Source organism: Xiphophorus couchianus, chromosome 4, assembly GCF_001444195.1.
Source record: "Xiphophorus couchianus chromosome 4, X_couchianus-1.0, whole genome shotgun sequence".
NCBI classification, from domain to species: domain Eukaryota; kingdom Metazoa; phylum Chordata; class Actinopteri; order Cyprinodontiformes; family Poeciliidae; genus Xiphophorus; species Xiphophorus couchianus.
In genome coordinates, this window is record NC_040231.1 from 3,003,965 (window position 1) to 3,027,484 (window position 23,520).

At 38.6% G+C, this 23,520-nt stretch overlaps 3 protein-coding genes across 5 annotated transcripts; all 3 read left to right on the forward strand.

Moving 5' to 3' along the window:
- Window positions 1-37: 37 nt before the first annotated feature.
- On the forward strand, window positions 38-8,663 carry vps33b (VPS33B late endosome and lysosome associated). The gene is made up of 24 exons (XM_028014261.1): window positions 38-174; window positions 243-344; window positions 743-823; window positions 915-976; window positions 1,067-1,116; window positions 1,312-1,379; window positions 1,690-1,735; window positions 1,817-1,911; window positions 2,380-2,484; window positions 2,575-2,665; window positions 2,742-2,819; window positions 3,520-3,593; window positions 3,667-3,753; window positions 3,841-3,931; window positions 4,022-4,096; window positions 5,151-5,215; window positions 5,311-5,365; window positions 5,451-5,497; window positions 7,048-7,180; window positions 7,507-7,580; window positions 7,667-7,768; window positions 7,851-7,926; window positions 8,060-8,170; window positions 8,425-8,663. Exons 2-24 carry the CDS (start codon window positions 249-251, stop codon window positions 8,502-8,504), a joined length of 1,842 nt encoding a protein of 613 aa, XP_027870062.1. The 5' UTR covers window positions 38-174; window positions 243-248; the 3' UTR covers window positions 8,505-8,663.
- A 221-nt stretch (window positions 8,664-8,884) lies between these two features.
- Window positions 8,885-19,122, forward strand: prc1b (protein regulator of cytokinesis 1b). Of its 2 annotated transcripts, none has more exons than XM_028014262.1 (14): window positions 8,885-9,045; window positions 9,277-9,409; window positions 10,664-10,786; window positions 10,986-11,219; window positions 12,056-12,226; window positions 12,348-12,497; window positions 13,157-13,304; window positions 13,379-13,515; window positions 14,568-14,663; window positions 14,745-14,891; window positions 14,969-15,079; window positions 15,149-15,262; window positions 16,299-16,469; window positions 18,121-19,122. In XM_028014262.1, the coding sequence occupies exons 1-14, from the start codon at window positions 9,035-9,037 to the stop codon at window positions 18,190-18,192; spliced, it is 1,818 nt and encodes a 605-aa protein (XP_027870063.1). In that variant the 5' UTR covers window positions 8,885-9,034; the 3' UTR covers window positions 18,193-19,122. The 2 variants fall into 2 exon arrangements, with proteins under 2 accessions (XP_027870063.1, XP_027870065.1); XM_028014264.1 differs by having other exon boundaries at window positions 16,299-16,401.
- Window positions 19,123-20,051: 929 nt separating this feature from the next.
- ptpmt1 (protein tyrosine phosphatase mitochondrial 1) lies at window positions 20,052-23,017 on the forward strand. 2 transcript variants are annotated; one of them, XM_028014274.1, is made up of 5 exons: window positions 20,052-20,345; window positions 20,496-20,576; window positions 20,741-20,932; window positions 21,140-21,218; window positions 21,310-21,562. In XM_028014274.1, the coding sequence occupies exons 1-4, from the start codon at window positions 20,199-20,201 to the stop codon at window positions 21,167-21,169; spliced, it is 450 nt and encodes a 149-aa protein (XP_027870075.1). In that variant the 5' UTR covers window positions 20,052-20,198; the 3' UTR covers window positions 21,170-21,218; window positions 21,310-21,562. The 2 variants fall into 2 exon arrangements, with proteins under 2 accessions (XP_027870075.1, XP_027870074.1); XM_028014273.1 differs by lacking the exons at window positions 21,140-21,218; window positions 21,310-21,562 and adding an exon at window positions 22,514-23,017 and having other exon boundaries at window positions 20,053-20,345.
- Window positions 23,018-23,520: the final 503 nt, after the last annotated feature.

Below are 23,520 nucleotides of genomic sequence, written 5' to 3' on the forward strand. Positions count from 1 at the left end.
TTATTATCCGTATTATTGTTTTTACGTTTCTGGTTAGCCTTGTAACTCAAGCTGACAGGTCTGTTTTTAGCCAACAAGCTAACCTTGCAGGAGCTTTACGTCAGCACTGATTTCTTTCTATCAGCAACATCTGTGAATATACTTTTTATATTTCTACACTGGAAAACCTAAAAGGTAATATATCAAAATGTTATTTATACATTTATGTTCTTCCTTTAGCTCAGTGGTTTTTGTTGTTTTAGCCCAGAATGGCTCACAGTGCCAGGAGAGACTCCCCGGAGCTCCCAGACTTGTCTCTGCTGAAGAGGCTGGTCAGAGATCAGCTGATCTACCTGCTTGAACAGGTGGGAACACGATGCACACAACACTACACCTGAGTAAGAGTTAGGCCCAGCTGGATGCCACCTGACACATAGGTGTGTCATCTACTTTTTCTCCAACACAAGTTAGGATGTATTTTTGATTTTCCTCAATAAATACAGATTAAAAACTATACACACCGGGGCTCAAGTACAAACACAGTCAAAGCTTCTTCTGGCTCTTGCGTTTTGTAGTCATCCTCAAACTTCTGGGAACCTTCTGGCTTAAAATTTGACCATTGTTATTAATTGAATTGTTATATTTCATGTAAATTGGTGTGTTTCCTGGTACAAAGCTGGTTTTTAAGAGTAATCCTCAGAGGCTCGGTGCTGGCCTGATTTATTCATTCATACTGACATACTAACCTTCTGTTCTCTCACAGCTGCCGGGGAAGAAAGACCTTTTCATCGATTCGGACTTGATGAGTCCGCTTGATCGAATTGCGAATGTTTCAACATTAAAGGTAAACAGTATTTACTCCTTTTTTGATCTCATCAAAAACAGCTTTTATCTCAAATTCTTTCAAAAATAATTAACATGTTACATTGTTGCAGCAACATGAAGTCGACAAACTTTACAAAGTGGAGCACAAGCCAATAGTCAGCATCTCAGATCAGTACGTTCCGCTCCTTGTTACCGGTGGATCTCTGTTTTTTTAAAATATTTGGACAGTTATCAGTTATCTGATTTTATCTCATTTATTCAGGATCTGCTTTCTGATTCGACCACGAATACAAACCGTGAAGTGGATTTGTGGTAAATAAAGTTGATTGTTTTTGCCTCACTGGTGGAGCAAAGTGTTTCTCATGCAATGCATCTGTAACTTCAACTAAATATTCATGTTTGTTTATAACTTTGGTTTAAAAGTTTAGTTCATCTTGCTCGTAGTGATCTAGATTATAATTGCTAAATAGTGGGCGGTGTTTTACAACTTATGCTCCTTCCTTTCAGATGTAGTTAATGCAGACAAGGCAGCGGGAAAATTTCGACGATACAAGATAATCTTCACTCCACAAAAGGTTTGTTCTACTATGTCAAATACTCGTTTGTCTCGTATGTTTTCATTATTTCATAAGTTATTAGATTACCACCAGTTTTCAGGAATATGAGAGAAATCACCTCAAGTAAAATTATTCCAGTTTAAATCTGAAATCCCCTTAGGATCAGTCTCAATTCAGTCCAGTTTGTTTAAAGGTTTTATAGAGAAAATTGTTACACTGCTTTTCAAAATAATGCAGTTCTGACTTTGTTTGATGAAATGTTCTCTACATGCTGTTTAAATTGTGTGAATGTTGACATTTACTCGCTGCCTTTCTCCGTCCTGCTCAGTTCTACGCATGTGAGGCAGTTCTGGAGGAGCAGGGAGTCTTTGGTGGTCAGTTGTTGCTTTGGCTTTTTGGACAGTCAGCAGTGAAAGGTGACAGGGAATGCTGAAATTGTGTGTGTCGTCCTGCAGATGTGACCACTGATGAGTGGGCTTTCTACCTCCTTCCTCTGGACGAGGACATCATCAGCCTGGAGCTTCCAGAGTTCTTCAGAGACAACTTTCTGGTAAATTTGGAGTCTAACTTAGACAGTTAACAAATTCTTTTAATGATTAACCCTCATAATTACTACTAAGTTTGTATTGACAGTGTATGCAGGTTTGTATGTAGCCTGGAAAAGTTTGGAATTTAAAAAGAGCTGCTTCTCCAGACTTTATCTTATTCTTTAGGTTTTGTTTGTCTGTCCGTCCGTCTGTCCGTCCACCCTGTGTTTGTTCAGTTCAATTACCAATGAATTCCTTAATGAATTTTTTTAGTCAGATGTTGTAGTTTTTAGTTGCTGCTTAAGACTGGGTGCTTCAAAAATAAAGCAGCCTAAATGTTTCAGGGATTTAGACCTCAGATTTAGTCAGAAGTGAACAAATTAATGTTGAACCAATCTTGGATACGAGTATGTATGGACACGTCGTCTTTTTGAGGTTATATGAATCCATACAGACAATAAGTTTAGCTAATGAACCTTTTATTTGTACAGGCAGGAGACCAGCGCTGGGTGAGAACAGCTGGGAGCGCTCTGCACCTCCTTCACTCTCTCTTCGGACCGTTCTCCAAGGTCTACGGGATTGGACGCTGTTCCAAGGTCCAGAATGATCAAAGATCAAAAATTTCACGTTCAGATCCGGTGGCTTCATCAACGTTAAGACGTCTGCTGCTGTCTCTTTGTCTGCAGATGACCTACGAGTCGTGGAGGGAGCAGGTAGAGCAGGGAGAACAAAAAGCTCGGCACGCTGAGATCGGGAATGTTTTCCTTATTGATCGAGGTGAGAAGCTGCGGATCATCAAACTAGATTCAGGCTGTGTTCTCGTTCCGCTCTAATGTCACTTTGTTTTTAACAGATGTGGACTTTGTCACTCCTTTATGCTCACAAGTTGTCTACGAGGGGCTGGTGGATGATATATTTAGGATCAAATGTGGTGGGTATCTGACTTCAGTCAACAAAAAATGACAAAATGATGTTTTTAAAAATTACCACAAACCCAAAGACTTAAAATTAAAGAAATATCTTTAGATTACATTCCTTAAGCAATCCCTCATTATAAACTTTATCCTCACATTTCAGAAAATGTAGAAGTTTCTTCAGTGCAACAGAAACGTGTTAGCTAAATGGATTATGCAAAATTCACATTTTCCATGTTTTTACACTTCCAATTTGGTTTCTACAGTTTCTGAAACAGTCCAAGCGCTTTAACAAAACAACCTAGCCATTTTTTTGGCAATAAGTTAATGTCTTCTTGGTGTTTGGAAAATGAGCCGTTCCAAAAACTTTCCAAATGTTAAGTCACATCCCACCAGCACTGTGCCGCTGCCGAGCAACCCCAGCAAAGTCCAGTCTGTTACCTAGCAACCCAAGCAGAGCTCTAGCACATTTGGTCAGCTGGTTTTACTGTATGAGTGTTTTGTTGTTGAATTACCATCCAGAAACCACATTCTGCATTCTTGTTGGTTGTGCTGAAGGCTGCACTTCTGCTTTTCAAAGTTGTACGGTTGCATAATTTTGCGACCGTTTGCAGCCATTTTTATGTGCGAGTAGCTAAAAATTCCTGTTTATTGTCCAACAGTCGGACTCTTTCTGCAGGTTTCTTTGCCGGCTCAGCTCTGCATCTTGTTTTGCAGGATGTGTGGAGTTTGGACCTGAGGTCACCTCCTCTGACAAAAGTATAAAAGTCATGCTGAACTCTCAGGATAAGGTAGGACTGAAGTCAAAGGTGTCCATCTGTTCTCATCTGGGACTGAAGGTCAACGTTTGTTCACTTCTCTCAGGTGTTTAATGAAATCCGGAACGAGCATTTCTCCAACGTTTTTGGGTTTCTCAGTCAGAAAGCCAGGAACCTCCAAACTGCGTATGATGTGAGTGAATGTTGAGACGGTAACCGAGGTGACCGACAGAGTCAGAGTGAATGGTTTTAATCCTCCTCGTTTCTTGGCCTCCTGCAGAAGAGACGGGGGATGGACATCCAGCAGATGAAGACGTTTGTGTCGGAGGAGCTGAAAGGTTTGAAGCAGGAGCATCGGCTGCTTAGCTTACGTGAGCGCTAACTTCCCACGCTGCACTTCCAGAGGATTACTACACATCCAGAATCACCAGCTGCCGCTACTGACAGTGTTTCTCTTTCAGACATCAGTGCCAGCGAGTCCATCATGAAAAAAAAGACGAAGCAGGATTTCCAGGAGCTGTTGAAGACTGAACACTGTGAGATTAATGCATGTAGTTTGTGTCTCATTGTAGGCTTTTATTTGTGATACAACTTCATCTTCATTGTGAAATACAGATTTTATTCCTAAATTTAAAAACCTACCTTACACACAGGATTATTTCCAGAAAAGTTTTCATCCACATGAACTCACACAAATCCGCCCCTGAGCATTGTTTTAATCATGCCAATCCAGTAGGGGGCAGTGTAGCCTATGTCAGCCAATCAGATTACTTCTAAACCACCACAACTTCCTGTTAGGAATTAAATATGAACAGATATATGAGTTAAAGTACTTTTAAATAGCAGAAGATGATCTCTACTGGGAATCGTGTCAAACCAAATGTGTGGACATATTGGCGCATTATTTGTCACAGACTACAATATGTGGCTCCCTAAATCTCTGTTTTTCCCATGTACACACACAAATACAGAGTTTTCACAAATTTCCACCTTGGTTGGAGCTTTTATAAATAATAATTTTTAGTGATATTAAACAGAGTTTTTGTGTGGACAAAAGGCAAAGACACAAAAAAATAATTGTTCTTCTGGATTTTCAGCTATGTGGGGACTAGACCTTAAGTACAAATACATTTTTAAAATAATATTTTAAATTTAGATTTACACATTTATTCAATTTTTGGGGGGGAATATGCTTTTCCTTATTTTTATCCGTGTTCTGGGTGAGGAATTCAGGTTTTTTTATGTTTATTATGAAGCTCCAAATGGATTCTTTCTAGTTCTGCAAGTAGAGAAACTGTTATTAAACTATTAATTGTTTCCATCTTCCTCTTCTGTTTTTTGGACTTCATGCTTTTTCTCAATGGGAGAGAGAGTATTGCTATTATTTAACAAATAAAAATATCACTGTCAGTTTCCCTTTTACAGTGCTACTACGCTAGTGAAGTAGCACTAATCTGCTACTTCATTTTGTGTTTCTAACATTTTTGACTATCAATATTTTATAAGCATAAGAAAATATGCTTATAAAATATAACTGTCCGTTGTATTTCCCAGTTTTTTATATATATTAATGTCTTCGTGTTTCCTCAGGTTTACTTGAAGGATTCGAAATCCGTGAATGTATTTCCTTCATCGAGGAGCACATCAACAGACAGGTGGGCTTTGCTTGTCACAAGTTTTGAATAAAGGAAACTTTTAAAGCAAAAACCTTCTGAGAAAATCTCAGCTTTGGTCTCTGTTTGGTCCTCAGGTCTCCATGATCGAAAGTCTGCGGCTGCTGTGTCTTCTGTCGGTCACGGAAAACGGTGAATTCCCGTTTGTGATTCAAAGCAGGAACGTCCGTTCATTTTGATGTTGTGAAGACAATGTTTGTGACTCTTTCTCTGGCAGGACTCCTGCCGAAAGATTTCAAGTCGTTAAAAGCACAGTACCTTCAGGTGAAAGGACACACACCCCCACACACACACACATCTTCCTCTGTTTCCCTGAAACTCTGTTAGAAGCAGAAACACAATGAATATTTCAGAATCACACTTGATGCCTTTTAACCTATAACCACTGGTACAGCTGCCTTAAGATGCTGCATGAGTCTCTATTAAGCAGAAAATGACATTTATTTTGGTTAATAGAGATGAGAACTATAGCAGACTCTAGTTTCCCAAGAACTCACTCTTTAGTCATGAAAATGTAAATACTTCAAATTCAGATAATTAAAAACAAGTAAAGTGGAGTTTAACAACTTTCAAACACTGCAAGAAAATCAGAGGATTTATTTAAGGTAACACACTATGGTGTCATCTCCAAATAGTGACACTCTCTGGTACACACGTACAAAAAAAAGTCTAACTTTATGTCAGCTTTGTTTGTCACAACTCTGGAAGTTTTAAAGCTCCTGGATTTTTGTTGTTAATTCAGATTTGGACAAATTTACCTGAGTAGCCACTTCCTGATGTATGAAGATCAAGACATTCGCCTTGATTTGGTGTCATGTTCTCTTTTCTTTCCCATTTTAGAGAGTTTGTAAAAGAAACAGGCTTCTGTCACATTATAAAATATTAAAACATTGAACTCCTTGATTTAAAATTTATTTAACATTTAAAACAACTTAAAACAATTTCAATATTTGTGAAATACTTTATGCAAGTTTCTCCAGCTTTTGCTAAAATTATTGAGATACAGTTTTAACACTAAGTCAACTGAATGTTTATTACAATTTAATTTAGGTTGTCATAGATAACAAAATATGTCATAAATTATTCTTTGGATTGCTTTTTGTCTAGTCCTTGGAAAAGAACACAAAATATTTTCTTCTGTAACAATTTAAATTTTATTGTGGATGCAAAATAAAATTAATGGCTATAGTTCAAACTTTCATTTTCCTGTTTGATGTTCTTAATATTTAAAACAAAAAAACTGAGATTTTCCAGTGAAAATAACATGGAAGTTTGACATTTTTTCAAATTGAGCTTCTGGCTCCTAAAACTAATGAGAGCCTCCAGGAATGCTGAGGATAAATATCAAAATGTATATTTACAAAATATACATTTTGTAAATATACATTACAAAAAATATACACTACAAAAAATAAAAATACTGATACGTTTCCTTTGATGGTTTCAAAATAGATTATTTAAAAAAGAATTAAGTTCTTTAAGATTTCAAATATTTTCTATAATAAAGTAGAAAATCTTCATAAGTTGTAACTTAATTTGAACCCTGCTCACTTGTTCTGTTATCAAGTTAACATGAATGGTTCAACCTGTAAGCTGTGTGTTTAATAAAATGTTTTTACAATCTCCTGCCAACCATAAATTTGACCTTTGGCTGCAAAAAGGTGCAGAAATGTTTGTGCAAGAAGCTTCTCATTTTCTCTTAATGGAAACAAACTTTCTGGAACGTAAAGCTGTAAAAACGCTGACATGATTTGATCAGTGATCCCACAGCTCTGTGTTTAATCCGTCCCGTTTCCTGTGCTGGTTTCCGTCAGAGCTACGGCGCAGATCACCTGCTGACGTTCTCCAACCTGAGGCAGCTGGGGCTGCTGGTGGAGCAGCAGCCGGGGGAGACGCTCACCGTCATGGAGAGCAAAGTGGGCAAACTGGTCAATGACAGAACTGCAGGTAAAACGGGTTCAGTTCAACAAAATCAGACAGGAAAATAAACAATGATGTGCATTTTTTAACTTGTTGCATACAGAATGAATCAAATAGTGTTCTCTTTTTCTTGTGGGCTCAGCTTAAGCTGTTTTATTGTTTTCTGCATTTCAGGTTGAAACATTCTGAAAACGGTTGTTTTGTCTCTTTAAAGTGTTTCTGAGACATTCAGATAAACACATTTTAACACGTCCAGTATTACAGGTTCTTTGTGGTCACATGTTTAGCTTCTGAATTCGCAGGCCGGCCAGCCCAGCAACTGTACCCTTAAATGCTTTTGTTTTGTTTTGTAGTGAAACTGACCGACGCCTTTTCTTCTCTGGCCAAGAAGAGCCACTTTAGAGCCTTAAGTAAAAAACTCAACCTGGTAAAGAACAAAGATCATCCCAAATATTTAAATTTCCTATTCTCTCATGAGGAAACTTGTCATTAATAAGTTGATTTTGGATAAAGGTACCAAAGTCGGATGAAGAATATGACCTACGTGTTCCTCGGGACATGGCTTATATCTTCAGTGGCGCCTACATCCCTCTGAGCTGCAAAATTATAGAGCAGGTGAGTCCTGTCACTCCACCGAATGGGAATTTATTTACAAGAGTAAAACAAAATGTTCCTATTTTCTCTGGTTTTTACCCAGGTGTTAGAGCGGGACAGTTGGACGGGGCTGGAAGAAGTAACCAGGCTGATCAACGGGCATGAATTCGCTGTAACAGGTAAGATCCCTGGGAAATTTCTTGTAATCTAAAATGTGAAGGAGCTGTTTGTGTAATAAAATCTGTTCCAGATCTTTTTCATTGATTTTAAAATTTTTTTTTATTTCTTTCTGTCCAACATCGGGCGGCACAGGTGCTGATCCCAAGTCTAAAAGCGATGCTCAGCGGATCATTCTGGTCATGTTCCTTGGTGGATGCACCTTCTCTGAGATTTCAGCTCTCCGTTTTCTGGGAAAAGAGAGAGGTACTGTAACTTAAAATGCTTGAGATCATGAGGTTAACAGAAAGCCACCTTATTGTTGCCTAGTGGTTTAGCTTTATTTTTTCTGTTTTGTGCAATTAAAAAAATGAAAGGAGGCTTAACAGGAAGTAGGCCTCCAAATAAATACCTGCCCAAGGCCCCAGACAATCTTGGGTCGCCCCTGCTGTATTTCTTGCCTTAATATTTTTTCTTAGTGAAAAGCCGATTAATCATGACACTGCTGCTATGTTTTCCAGGTTATAAATTCATTGTGGTAACAACTGCAATTACAAACAGTTCGCGGCTCCTGGAAGCTCTGCTGGACAACAACGTTTGAAGCCATCGAGGAAACTTTACTTTTTTTTTATTGACTGGAAGAGGACACATTCCTATCGCCTCATGTCATACATTCCTGTCAGCTCAAACTGTTTGCTAATGCTTGGCCACCTTTATCAGTACAACTGTAAAAATGTGAATAAATATGTTTTTTTAACAACAGTGTTCATTTTCTTTAATATTAGCCACATTTATAGCCGTTTCGGGCAGATGTATTTTAATCTCTCTAATTTAATAACAAGGCACACCCACTATGGAAGTAGTGTATGTGTGTTTTTAACATGGGCGTAAGCAAAGCGGTTGGAGTGTGGGCGGTGAACAGAAGGCGCTCCCGGCGGTTCGTTCCGGTTTGCTGTATCAAGCGCCCCCACAGCAAGAGCCAATCAGAAGCCAGAAACCTGTGGAACGCTTATTTTGAATTGCTGTGACCAACGGACTGAGGTGAAATCAGCCAGAGCGGAGATCTTCGTCGTCTTGTTTTCTCGAATAAAAGCGTTTGTATAAACTTCTCTGAAGCTGTGGGATTTAACAATGAGGAAGAGGTAAGATTCAAGCTTTACATCTCGGTGTTTAATCATTTATTCTGACGATAAAATGAAGTTTTAGCGAAGAGTTGTACTAGTTGGCCAACAGCCAGTCTGGCGTTAGGATAACGTTAAATCCAGAATCTCAACTTTTGCCAGTTTTTTTAGCCTTCTTGCTATCTGGGGCTCATATTTAAATGATTATTTAGTGTTTACGGAGCTCATTGTTGTATGTTCTGACTGCCGTAGCGAGGTGCTCGCAGCAGAGGCTGTATCGTGTCTGAACAAGTCGCTGTGCCACCTGAAGGACATTTGGGAAGAGATCGGCATCCCGGAGGACCAGAGGCTGCAGAGGACTAATGTTGTCAAAAACCACATTAGGGTGAGGAAACAAACTCCTGTTAAAATGCCATTAAAAAACTAAAACTGATGGATCAGCTGAGTGCAGTGTAGCAGATCACTTCTGGTAGAAATCTGGAATTTAGTGGATTAGCTATTTTAACTTCCAGTTCAGCTAAATATAAGTCACTTAAAACCCCAAATGTTTGAAAAAGAGACAACTTCTGGGTTTGATAAATATCTACAATAGGAAATCTGTTGTCATTCTTAAAGAGCAAGCATTTTAGTCTTATTTTTAGTTTTTTTTGGAAAAACGTGTTTATGTTTTCTGCTATTGTGAGTTGATGTTTGCACATAGTTTCCAGTCTAATAACAAAGAAAAGTATTCAGAAAATACGACTACTGGTATTTTTATTATTTTCTGTTGAAATTCAATGCAGTTATTTTGTTAAAAATCGGCTAAAACGTAAATTTGTTTAGGTTGCTGCCTAATTTCTGGAACATGTAGACCAGGGGTGTCATTTGTGGCCCTTCGACCATTTATTTTTTCTGTATTGCAGTTCAGAAATGACTCATTTGTTCATTTAAATTATTATTTTTAATCAGGGAACCATTATTGCTGACATAATTGTTTTGCAATGGAAAATGTTAAGTACAACACAAATGATCATATTTTTACTACTAAACCTTTATAATAAATAGAAGCATGTTTATGCAGAGACTTGAGCTGAAAAGTTAACGTTGCTGCACCCAAACTTTTATTTAACTTATTAAACCTTTTTTTAAATCTGAGAATAAATGTATTCAAACAAATCTGAAAACTACACACCTTTCTTTTAATAAAAACAAATGTGCAAAATCACTTTAAATGTTTGGATCTACAATGAATAACATTCATTTCCCACAAAAGAAACAAATCTAGTCTACTTTATTTATTGTTTTGCCACATTTACTTTTGACTAGATGATTTTGGCCACGATGTTTGGACACCGCTGATGTAAATAATAAAACGCATCTTGGTGATTATTGTGTGTTTAATGTCCAAAATGTTATAAACATGTAGAAATGTTTGTCAGACAAAGCTGCAATTTTAAAACAGTAAATTTGTAGAAGTTGTGTTTAGTAGGATTTCAAAATAAATGTAAACGTTTAGCATGTTCAACAACAGGTTACACTGGGAAGTTTTTAAATAAATGCCAGAATTTCTGCTGGTCAAAATGGTTTTTAATCAGACAGCAGAGAACGTCTGCGTGTCCACTGAAGGCATCTGCTGATTTCCCTGTGATTTGTCCTGCAGAACCTACTGGAGATGATGGTGAAAGAGGAAGAATCACTGAAGAAAAGACTCGTAAGCAGCATCCAGACCTGCAGGACAGAGATGGAGAAACTCTGTTTAGAGCTCCAGATTCCTGTTTTTGAGGTAAAATAGTCTTTTTGTCATTCCAACAGGTTATTACCAAAATTACCAACAGGTAATGACTGAGTGGATCAAAACTTTGATACGTAGGAAGAAAATCCACTGCATGTCTAGTTTTTGCAGATCTACGCCTCTTGGTGCTGTTTTGTTAGTAGTGAAAGTGGCTTTATTAACCTTCCATTGATAAATCTTTTCTGTGCAGGAGGAAGATGGTATTAGCATGCTGCAGCAGGAGAAGAACATCCGGACTGAGGTGCAGGCTCTGATGACGGAGCGGAACCGGCGGATGCAGCAGCTGAAAGCTCTGCTGGATCAGGACCAGGACCTGTGCGACGTTCTGTGCTCCATGCCGTACGGCGTTGCGGCGGATTGCGTCCCCTCGCTGGAGCAGCTGGAGAACTTCCAGCTGCACATCGCCCAGCAGAACGAAGAGAAGGTGGGAACTGTAGCCGTTTTACCGCTAACAGGAAACCGGCTTCTCTGAACCGCTCTGGTTCTCAGGCCAGATTGTGGATTTCTTTTTTTTATCACTACATCCTTCACTCTGGCCAGAAGCAGACCTGAACTGCCTCTAAATGACAGACAAAACAAGTTAGGACATCTTAAAACAGTTTTTAAAATTCATCAATGTTTTAGAAACTGAAAACTGTAGAAATGTGAGCTTAAAGGTTTGGTGCTGAATTTGGACCCAACCATTGGCTTGTTGTTGATGATTTCTGCTTAAAGAGGAAAACGTTTTTCTTTAACAAAGAGCAAACACGAGAAGTGGAATTTCAGATAAAACCTGCTTTTACATGCTGGAAAACTTTAATATACAGTTTTGCCGACAGATAACAACTCAGGTTCATGGTAAACATTTTGTCCACAAACAGCTGGAATAATCTAAATACTGCAAGAAAGAGCTCAGTGTAATTTTTTTAAAAATAAAAAATATACAGGAATCCTCTTTGCATCTTTCAAACAAGATTATAAAAAAAATGCTTGTTGCAGCTGAGACGTCTGATGGCTGGAGAGTGGCAGAGTCACCGTAACAGAAAACCTTTGTTTGTAAAAATGAAACCAGGTACCACCACATTTCTCATATAAAGTCACATTTATTCCGTTATTAAAACGTTAACTGAAAACTAAAATAGACGAGTTCAAATTGTCCACTTGGTGTCATCCAGCGTAGTGATGGCTGATGGGTAAAATCTGTTTCTCTGTGGAGAACATAACGGTTGTGATTTGAGTGAGCCGTACCGTGACGCTGTGGCTTGTCTGTCCTCCTGAAAGGCGAGGAGATACTCTGAGTTCACGGAGCTGAAGAAGCAGATCATTCTGCTCATGGAGGAGCTGGACCACTTACCAGAGACCAGCTTCGAGAAAGACGTCGTCTCTGAGGATGAGGACGCCTTCTGTCTGTCCAGGGACAACATCACGTCTCTCAAGCTGCTCCTGTGTCAGGCAAGAGCTGTTCACTCCACAGCACAATGTGGAACGCTATAACATTTTACTTAAAGCTTGTAAAGGGTCAGTCTGGGTTTACTGGATTCAGTTTTGGTGTTCCTCCATGTTGATGCTGCAGCTGGAGGAGCGGAAGGCGGAGAACGAGGCGATCTGCGAGAGCCACAGAGAGAAGATCCAGCAGCTGTGGGACCGACTGCAGGCTCCCCAGGAGGAGAGGCAGCTTCTGAACGAGCACATGGTGGCGTCCAGGAGGAGGAACCTGGAGGCGGTGAGATGACCTGCTCTCATCATTAAAGGGACAGTATTACAGAAAATCAAAGTTGTTTAAGCTTTACGTCACGCTGTGTTATTCCTTTATTAAAACATACCTGGAGTGTTTCCTTGATTCTTTTATGCATGTTTGAGAAATCCCTTCATCTCCATGGCAACCATTCAGCTGTGCAAAACGCCTGGGAGGCACAGCTCCTCCTCATAGCTGCAGCTGTATAAACTTCTTATAGCTCTTCCGCCTCACAGAACAGGACTCCCTCACTCAGCTCCTCCAGACTAGCTGGCAGCAATTAGCAAACACCTGGTGGAACTGCTGAGCTCCTTATTGAGTCTACTTCTCAGTGAAACTCTGGTTAAAACTTTAAAGGGTTAATAGAGGAGCCATGCTGTGATGACTTTCTGAAGGTGGAGGTTTTAAAGAGACAGAGGCCCAATTTCAAGATGTTAAATTATGAAGTCAAGTTTCTTTTAAGTCATATTTGATATATTCAACATTTTTATAACAACTGATGGTAACATAGTGACTTGATTGTGCTATGAAATGGCACCATGTGGCTGGAAATACAAAATACTGTCTTTAACTGTGAATATCAGAACCAGATGTTAAGTTTTTCTTTCCATTTATTTTATTTTATGTATGTTGTTTTTTTCCTGCAGCTACAAACAGAAGTGCATCGCTTGGAGGAGCTTCAACTACACAACATCCGAAACGTGACGGAAGCCATTCGATCAGAGATCGCCGTGTTTTGGGAAAAGTGTTTTTTCAGCATTGACCAACGACAGGATTTTGCACCATATTTCAGTGGTAAGTTCTACTGTTAGAATGAAATCATCTTGTGTTTTCATTTTCCCTGGCTCATGCTGCATTTATGGGTTTAGAGGATTTTAATGAGGAGCTGTTGGCTCTGCATGATGCTGAGATTCAACGCCTAAAGCAACATTATGAGGATCACAAAGAACTCTTCGAGGGAGTTCAGAAGTGGGAAGAAAGTTGGAGGCTCTACTTGGAACTTGAAGTAAGTTTGAAAAAGGAATCTTAAATTTTTTGTCTGATTTCTATTGTTGAGAGCAGAGACTACAGATCAGTAAAGTCACTTTTATTTTACCAGTATTATAAAAAAAAAAAAGCTTGTTCTTCTCGCTGAGTTGTTTGTTTCAGAACCAGTTTCCTGCTTTGAGAAGTTTTCAAAACACTTTAATATTATTGAAAGAACCCAAATAATCAAGCAAGTTATTTCATAAAATCTGTTGTTGAACTTCGGCGAAGCAGGTCAGAGCAAAACTCCGGGTGTTTTTGGTGGTTATTATATATTAGAAAAAAATTAAGAGGATCAAAAGAGTTTTAAACTCCTAACATCATAAATTAAGATGTAAAAATAACTGCTATGGTAAAACATGACTCATGCAAAGCTAAGGAAGGATGATATGATAAAATATAACATATCACTGAATAACAAACACAAAGTAGCATCATAATAGGAAACATGCCGTAACTCAGAATAGCATAGCATTAGCCTAGTATCACTTGCTAGCATAGTACAGAATTAGCAGCAGATGTAAAATAGTGTAGGATTACCTAACATCATTTGCTAGCATTATTGTCCAGCATTGTAGTAGCAAATGTAGCATAGCTCAGAATAATGTAGCATAGCATTAGCTAGCATCAGAATACAGCATTATAGAATAAAAGTTTAGCATATCAAGGCAGCAATAGCAAACACAGCTTAGCTCAGAACAGCTTAGCATTATTTTAGTAGCAAGCATAGCATAGTATGCTATGCTATGTTTCACTATGGTGAAACATCAAAATAACAAGTGTAGCTCAGAATAACAGTACTTCTCTTCTTAGCATCATAGTGCAGCATTATAATACTAACAAAGGTAGCATAACTCAGAATAGCATACTATAGCATTGCATGGCATCATTTGCTAACATGATAGTAGCAAACACAGAATAGCTCTTAATAGCGTAGCATTACCTGAAGGATATATTTATGCACAGCTTCCACCTCACAATGCTACTCAGCCAGCATCTATACTGTAATGTGGATTTCTCTGTCATTTGTAGAGAAAAGCCACAGATCCAACACGGTTTGCTAACAGGGGAGGAAATCTTCTTAAAGAGGAGAAACAAAGGTCAGAGCTTCAAAAAAACCTCCCAAAGGTAAGAAATGACGTCATTAATTATGTGAAATATGTGAAATCTGACAACCATTAATACAGTGGTGTGTGTTTGTGTTCCAAGCTGGAAAAGAAACTGAAAGCCCAGATAGACGCGTGGGAGGACGAGCAGGGCCGGGAGTTCCTGGTGAATGGTCAGATGTTCCTGCAGTACGTGGCAGAGCAGTGGGAGCTGCACCGGATCGAGAAGGAAAAGGAGAAACTCGAGAGGGTGAGGAAGGTTTGACTTGAGCTTTGGTACAAGTTTAAGAAGTGTGTTAACTCTTCCTGCTGATGAAATCCTCCCAGCACCTAAAGAAGAGCAAACAGACGGAGGAGGACATGCTGTACGGAACCGCAGTACGAACCCCAACCAAGCGAAGGTTCCTGGGCACCACAACGCCCAATAAATCCAGAAAGGTTAGAACCCCGCTTCTTTAAAACCTGAACCCCGTTCAGCACTAACACCTGTCCGCCTCCCTCTGCCAGCTGAATGCCACCTCCAGCATGTCCAGTGGGGCCTCCAACAGCACCATGCGCTCCGTTCACTGCGGCACCGTCTGTCGCTCGCCCTTGCCTCGCCTCCTTCTCTCCGCTAACAAGGTTAGGCTAACGCATCAGCTGCATGTTAATCTGTCAAAATATTATAAAATATTTTAATCAGACTTCTTCTGATGGGAATAAATGAACAAGCTTATAGAATTTTTTAAAAAATGTGTTGTTTTTCTTTTGTAACAATTCTCCATCTGCTCTGCTGTTACTGTAAAAAATGTAAATCTTATCAAGTATTTGTGGTCTAACTTACAAGTAACTTTTCTGCAACATATCAAAGCTTGATGTTCAAAGTAAACAATTTCTTAATATTGATTTAAAAACTACAAGTTCCTCTGGCAAATTATTTCACTTACAACACAGGAAAAATGTTTTACTATAAGTGAAATAATCTGCTGGTGGAACTAGAACTTTTTCATCAATATTAAGGAATTATTGACTAAAGCAAACTCCATATCTTGATGAAAAGTTAATTATGTCTTATTTCAAGTGTACTAAGATATTTGCACTAGAAACTAGTTCAAACTTGGTAAAATGTGTTTTTAGAAGTGTATACATATCTGAATTAGTAAAGATTAAGTCCTTTTTATTTGATTTATATTCAGATTGCATAATTTTTCTTTAATTTGCCACATTAAAACTTAATTTGGTTTTGAGCTTCATGGTCAGATTTTGTTTTTTAACTTCCTTGATTTTAAACTTTGGTTTTAGACCTAAATGGGTTAAAACAGAGATGTATGCATTTTTGTATATATATATAAAAAAAAATGTAACGTTCACGAATTGCACTTCAAAGAATCTGTCGTGATTTGCAGAATCTTATTGTTGGTTTTGAAATGAAGCTGATTAGAGTTGGTTCACATGGAAAAAAGTACGAAAATGAAATTGGCCACACAGCCAAATCAGAAGCCGTGTTCAATATTGTTTTAGTTTTTTATTATTTGTGCATCATATAGAAGAAGAAAAAAAACAAAGGTTTCTTAGGTCAATATTTTCATCAACATTTCATCCAGAATGAGACAAACCGAAGTTTGTTTCTGTAAAAATGCAGCGTTTAGGAACTCTAACTCGATCTGTCCGTCTCCAGACTCCAGCGGCTCGGACGCCGGGCGGCAGTAAGCCCCCCCACCCCAGGACTCAGGACTGCAACAAGGAGAACGAGGCCCAGGGCAAGGCGACCCCCGTGAGTGGTGCGTTGCAGACCCCACAGCGTAACTTCAGCATGGCTTCTGTAGCCAGCACATACTCAGAGTTTGTGGTAAATTAAACTTTTCTCTCTAACATATCTTCTCCCTCTGTTTCTTCATTTGTCTCACTGCAGTTTTCTTTAGCTTGTTGGGAGAAGTGGTGATTAATGATGTTAAACTTGGTCAACACTGAATCAGTTCAGTCAAGATCTGTTGGGAATCCTGAAACCTTTCAAAGCTCTAACTAATCCCTGTTTAACTGCATGCTTCAGATTAAAACAAATCTCCTCCCTGCTTGTGGTTCAGGTCCTGAAAGAAGCAGGAAAAATTTAACTTTAGGTGAAGCACAAACATTATAAATGTGAATTAGCAGGAACTGATGCAAAATGATGTAATTATATAATTCAATTCAGTTTATTCTTATAGCTCTAGTTTACAACAAATGTCTTAAAGCTCTCTACAAAATAATGTTATTTCAGTTGATCTTGCATACATTCCAATTGATCCCAGTTATCAAATAGAACATTTAATGAAGCTTATTATTCAAACTAGTTTCTAAAGAACCCAGTAGATTGGACTAGCATGTGGTGACGGTAATAAATCCCTGGCATCGTCGTTGACTTTACAGCATCAATCCTTCATACCGAGCATGCATATAGCGACAGTGGAGAGGAAAAACTTCCCTTTAACAGGAAGAAACCTCCAGCACAAACAGAACCTGAATTGGTACAAGCAGCCATCTGCCAAAACCAACTGGAGGGTTTAGAAGACGGAGCAGATTCACCAAAACCAGATGAACTGATGCAGGATTACTTTCTATATTGATGAAAAGTAAAATGTTAGTAATAGGAGTTTCAACATTATCTCAGCAGAACCCCAGACTAGATTTAGCTTCTTTGGAGAGAAAATAACTGAGTTGAAATGACAGCTAATGATGCAAATTGGAGAGTAGTAGGAGAAAGTGGCAGAGCGGTCAGTGTGTCCTCCAGCAGTCGAAGCTTATAGCAGCATAACTACACACAGAGAGAGCAGGATAACAAAACATAATTCAGTTTGATGTGAATCAGTTCAAATAGTGACTTCAAGAGAATTTAAAGGGGCAGTATCAGGTAAAGTCAACTTTTTGAGCTGTATATCATGTTATTCCCTCATTAAAACCATACCTGGAATGTTGCTTTGCTTCTTTCATGCATGTTTGAGGAATCCTTGAATCTCCTGTGGCAACCAGTAAACGCTTAGTTACAAAGCACCGCCTTCTGCAAATCTTTGTCTCGAAGCTTCAGTCTCCAACCGAGCTTCAGCCTCACAGAGCATCTCTTCCTCACTCAGCTCCTCCAGACTAGCGGCAGCAACAATTAGCAAACACCTGGTGCAACTGCTGAGCTCACCATAGTAGTGAAACTGTTAAAGGGTTCATGGAGAAAAGCTGTTGCGATGACTCCTTGAAGGCGGAGTTTCAGAAAGAGCAGGAGCTTCTTAAAGAGACAGAGGCCCAATTCGAGGGTGTTAAATTGCAAAGTCAAATTTTTTTAAGGCATGTTTCATAACAACTGGAGGTAACCGTTATTTGAATAGCACTGTGTGGCTGGAAGACAGAGTCCTGCCCCTTTAAATGATTTTTGAGCGGCAGCTAGATGTTAGATGTTTTCTGACGGCTGTTTTGCTTCTAAACATCTGCTGCCTTCATGCTGACGTTCTCACGCCTGCTGCTGTTTTCCACAGCGAGATCTGTCCAAGTCCTCCAACCCCAAGATCCAGCACAACATCCTGAACTCCACCACCTCCAACCACTGACTCTCCCACTCTGAGGGTCACAAAATCCTTAATTGAAAACTAAACCTGCTCCGGAACAGAGGAGGGTCACTACTGTTCACTGCTTCTTGCTTTTATGGATAAATGAAGGTATTTATATTGAGTGTAAAGTGAGGGAGGAAGATGATGTTGGGAACTGAAGGTGCTGTCCATTCCAAATGAAAATATAAATGAACACTATCTTTGTTCTTGGATGTCTACAGTGGTATGTGAGGACAATTGTAGAAAGTAAATTTTCTGCAAAAAACTCAGAAATTTTCTAGAAAAAAACTTGGAAATTTCTGAGGTTTTTTTTGTCAATTTTCTGAGATTTAATCTCAAATTTTGACTTTCATTCAAGCAAATCTTCAACTTTTCCAACTCTACCGAAAATCTTTGTGCCGTCGTAGATGTCTACCAGTTATTCAGATGTATAAAGTATTTTCTATTATAAACTGCACAATTTTTCATATTATTTAGATGAACTAGTGTTAAGCTTTCTGATTTTATGCAGACAGGGGTTACAGTCCAAATGTACTATAAATGCGGTGCACTTTTTGTTGAATGTTTTGCAGCTTGTATAATTTTGTGCTCACACTGTTATTTCTTTCCAAATCAGTTTTGTTAATTGTGTGCATTTATGTATATGCTCTTTCCTGATGATTTTAGGCCATTAAGACTGTTGATGCAGCGCAGAAATTAACTCACATGGCTTCAGTATCATGGCTGATTTGGAAAAAGTTGGTCAAAATAAAATAAATGTTTTTTTCAATAAATTACTGGATGTCAGTTTTGTAGATTTGTGAACTGAAGCAGCATCAAACCTCCCACCGGTTCTGTCAGGAGGAACGAGCCAAAACCTGAGCTAAGAAACTGTCAGGTCAGACTCTCAGCTGCTTCTTGTCCTTCATAAATAAAGTGGAGACGGTGTTACCTCAGCTGTGACTTTTTACAAATAAAGCCAACACTGTAGGACCAAGAAATTGCTTCAGATTTAAATTCTGTGAGTTTACTTAAAAATATTCTTTTGCCTTCTTGCACATTTTTCTGGCTTTTAGGAAAAAAATAACTGATCAAAAACTGACAGTTTAGTCTGATTTACTGCCAGAACAGTTTTTCTTTTGTAGCTTGTATGTGAATTTAACTGTAGGTTTGGACTTTCATGTTAATGTGCATTGATCTAAGTTACTCCACTTTAGCTCTAGATGTATGTTTAGGGTTGTCCTCTTGAATCTTAAGTCTTTTGCAGCCTATAGTGCAGCGCACGTTTCAAACTCGAGGCCCGGGTGTAAAATCCAGCCTACCAAAAGCAAAGAAAAAGATAAATGCAATACAAACTGCTAAATCAAAAATTTATTGAATTATTTAGTTCAGAAATGTTTAAACGTTCAAGATGAAAGTAGTTGTAGACCATGAACATTACATTGTTCTTAAATTTATTAAAAGTGCAAAAAACCATTTTGCATCTTATTTTTGCTTTACTTTCTCAATAAAATTAAAAACATTTTATCAGAGAAGCAAAACCTTTAGAAGTTTTTATTGCAGATCTTGGCATGTAGAAAATTGTCTTGCATGTCTGCACTGTTAAATTAAAAAAATATTTATCTGAATTTCTTGTTTTTTGTATTTTCCGTTAGAAAAACAGGATATAGGTCAGATTTCCTAAAACCTCTTGTTTTATTCACCCAAGTCTGCATTTAAGCAAAAGTAACTAAATAATTGTAAACGTTTTATATATATCTATATAGAGAGAGAGAGGGAGAGAGAGAGAATATAAAAAGCTGAAGTTAGTTTTTTTCTTTTTCTCTTTCAATTTTTTTTTAAGTAATTGGTTTTATTTTTAAAGGGTTGACTCCGGAAGTCGAAGAGAACTTCCGGAGGGTACCGGAAATAAACACGCAGCCCTGTGTACTGGCTGTAGTTCTAACGGACAGAACCAGACTCTTATGGTGCAGTAATGCAGAGTTGACCGTGTTTAGAAGCCGTTGGTGGTTCTTCGGAGCTCCACCATGTCCGCAGCGTTAGCCAGGCTGCTCTTCTACCCGACTCTGGCCTACAATGTTGTCTTGGAGAAGGTTTCCTCCAGGAGGTGGTTCGACCGGGTGGACGAGACGGTCATCCTGGGGGCGCTGCCGTTCAGGTCCATGACCAAACAGGTCAGGACACCGATGAGCAAAACTTTAAAAAAAAAAAGAAAAGTAGTTACATTCATTCAATAGCAAACTCATATTTATAGATTAATTACACACAGATTTTGATTTGAGCAGATGAATATGAACTGTTGCTGGTTGTTTGTTGTGTCGCAGCTGGTGGAGACAGAGAATGTCCGGGGAGTTGTCACCATGAATGAAACGTATGAAACCAAATATTTCTGCAACTCGGCCGAGGTGAGTGGGATCCGTTAGTGGAACATTAAAGCCTGTTACTAAAATCATTTCTGTGCTTTAAAAATAAAAGCCCTGGATCAGCCTGAGAACTGACTTCTGTATTTAAGGTTAAAAATGTTTCAGACGTGAGGCGCGGAGTGTAAGGATCTGATGTTTGGGAGCAGGAGTGGCGAGATGCAGGCGTGGAGCAGCTGAGGCTGAGCACCGTGGACCTGACCGGAGTCCCCACCCTGCAGAACCTCCATCAGGGGGTGGAGTTCGCTCTGCAGCACAGGCGGCAGGGGACCAGCGTCTACGTCCACTGCAAGGCAGGGCGTTCCCGCAGCGCCACGCTGGTCGCTGCGTACCTCATCCGGGTCAGTGCGAAACATCAGAGAAATGTTGTTATATTTAACTCTAGATGGCAGAAGCAGGAAAATACAAACATATAATACAGATGTTACAAAACAGCCTCCTTTCCAGTCTGAAGTGCAGTTTGTGTTGTTTGAATAATATGGCTAGGTATTTGAATAAAGAAAATACAACTAGCTGGTAAAGGTGACCTTTTGTGCTTCTTTAAACAGGTTAGGATTGATCTATTGCAGGAGTGTTAAACTCCAGTCCTCAAGGGCCACTGTCCTGCAGTTTTTAGATGTGCCACAGGTAAAAAACCCCAAAAAAACACTGGAATGACCTCCTCCTTGTGTAGATCAGTTCTGCAGAGCCTTGCTAATGACCTAATTATTCTATTCAGGTGGTGCAGCAGAGGCACATCTAAAAGTTGCAGGGCTGTGGCCCTCCAGGACTGGAGTTTGACACCTGTGATCGGCTGTGCAAAACTTGTTCATTACATTGTTTGCATAAAACTGTTCTTAGATAGTGAGATTTTAGTCTGCTCAGTTCTGTCTATGTTGAGCTCTTTTCAGAACAAGCTGTTTTAGGGCATCTGTCACTTTAAATCCAAATTTAAATGAAAATGGATGTAAACAGATGTGCAAGTATACAACCGTACATCTTTGAAAAGCATTAGTAGAGCCTCCTGCAAAACAAACAAAAATGCAGCAAGTGGTTTCTGGATGGTAGGTCAACGACAAACACTTATCTTTTCCAGCAGCCATTGCACAGCAGATCCAACTGATCAAATGTGCTCAAGCTTAGCATGGGTTGCTAGGTAACAGCACAGTGCCCGTCAAATGTGACTGAACAATATATATATATATATACAATACAGACCAAACGTTTGGACACACCTTTTAATTCAATGAGTTTCCTTTATTTTCATGACTGTTGACATTGTAGATTCACACTGAAGGCATCAAAACTATGAATAACATGTGGAAATATGCACTAAACAAAAAAGTGTAAAACAACAGAAAATAGCCCTTATATTCTAGTTTCTTCAAAGTAGCAACCTTTTGCTGTGATTACTGCTTTGCACACACTCTGCATTTTCTTGATGAGCTTCAAGAGGTCGTCACCTGAAATGGTTTTCACTTCATATGTGTGTCCTGTCAGGTTAATAAGTGGGATTTCTTGCCTTATAAATAGTCATGAAAATAAAGAAAACCCATTTTAATTAGAAGGTGTGTCCAAACTTTTGGTCTGTACTATATATATATATCTATATATATATAGATATATATAGATATATCTATATATCTATATATATTAAATGGCTGGAGATGGGGTGTTGTTAGAAGCAGTAAAGTTATAAAAACATTAAAAAAATTAATTTGACAAAATATGTCTCCTTTAAGCAGAAATATGATGTTGCATCCAGTTGCATATAAAAATATGACTGCATTCATTCCTGTAGTTCATACATTTCTCCCCATCAAGTCAGGAGAGTTTCTGTCAGCGTGTGGTCTGCAGGATGCAGCCAGAATAAAAATATTTCAGACCTTTTTTGTTTCACTTTTTAAATTGGGAAACGTCTGAGGTGTTTTTTCTCCTGACAGCTCCACAGCTGGACTCCAGAGGAAGCCTGTCAGCGGCTGGCGTCCATCAGGCCGCACATCCTGGTGCGCTCGGCTCAGCTGGAGATGCTCAGGAAATACTACCAGGATGTGTGTGGGGCTTCCAGCTGAGAGACCGGCCCGGCGGCGGGTCAAACATTCACATTCAGGAAGACAACTGGGCTGAGAGAAGGTGTTGCTGTTGTTTTCACACAATCTCAAAGTTATCCATTTTCACCTGTTCTTGTATTTGTTTTGAAGTCAGGGTTTTGTGTGTTTTACATGGAAATTGTTTGTTTTTGCAATTAAAATTACAATTCTGTTTTGTGACTCATTCACTTTTTACTTTCAACTGAAAAGTGGAACAATACTATGGAAAATAGAATTGGTAATTTACTACAGCAGTCACTTCGCAAACTGGAAAAGTTTTATTTTATTATTATATTTGTTAAAGGATATAAAAATAAAGCAGATGAAAGCTAATAAATATTGTAACTAAAGTATTGACCTGTTTTTTGTTGTGTGCATTTAATGCTTTACTTGGAAAACTCACCAGTCAAAACTTTTAAAAATGCATTTTCAAACCACAATATTCCTTAAAATGAGCACATTGTGAGTTCATCAGACCACACATTGTTTCATCGGATCATCTGAGAACAAATTCAAGGTTTAAACAAGTCATATAACTAGTTGATTTATTCTGAAACTGATGAGAGTAATTGAATATTCTTCCTGCAGGACATTACACTGTAAGAGACATAATTTAAAGTTTTGCACTTAAGCATTTTGTTTAAAATGCAACCTTTAGTGGAATCAAGTACAACTTATTTCAAGCACTTAAGTTTGTTTTGAATCCAAAATTGGAAGAAACATCTTGTACGTTTGTTTTTGTTCATTCAAAATGACAAATTAGTATTTGAACAATATTTTGTATTTGTCCTTTAGGTCCATGTGTTTCTTATTTTTAGGTGACATTGTGAAAAAGGAAAAGACATGGTCCCACCTTAAAT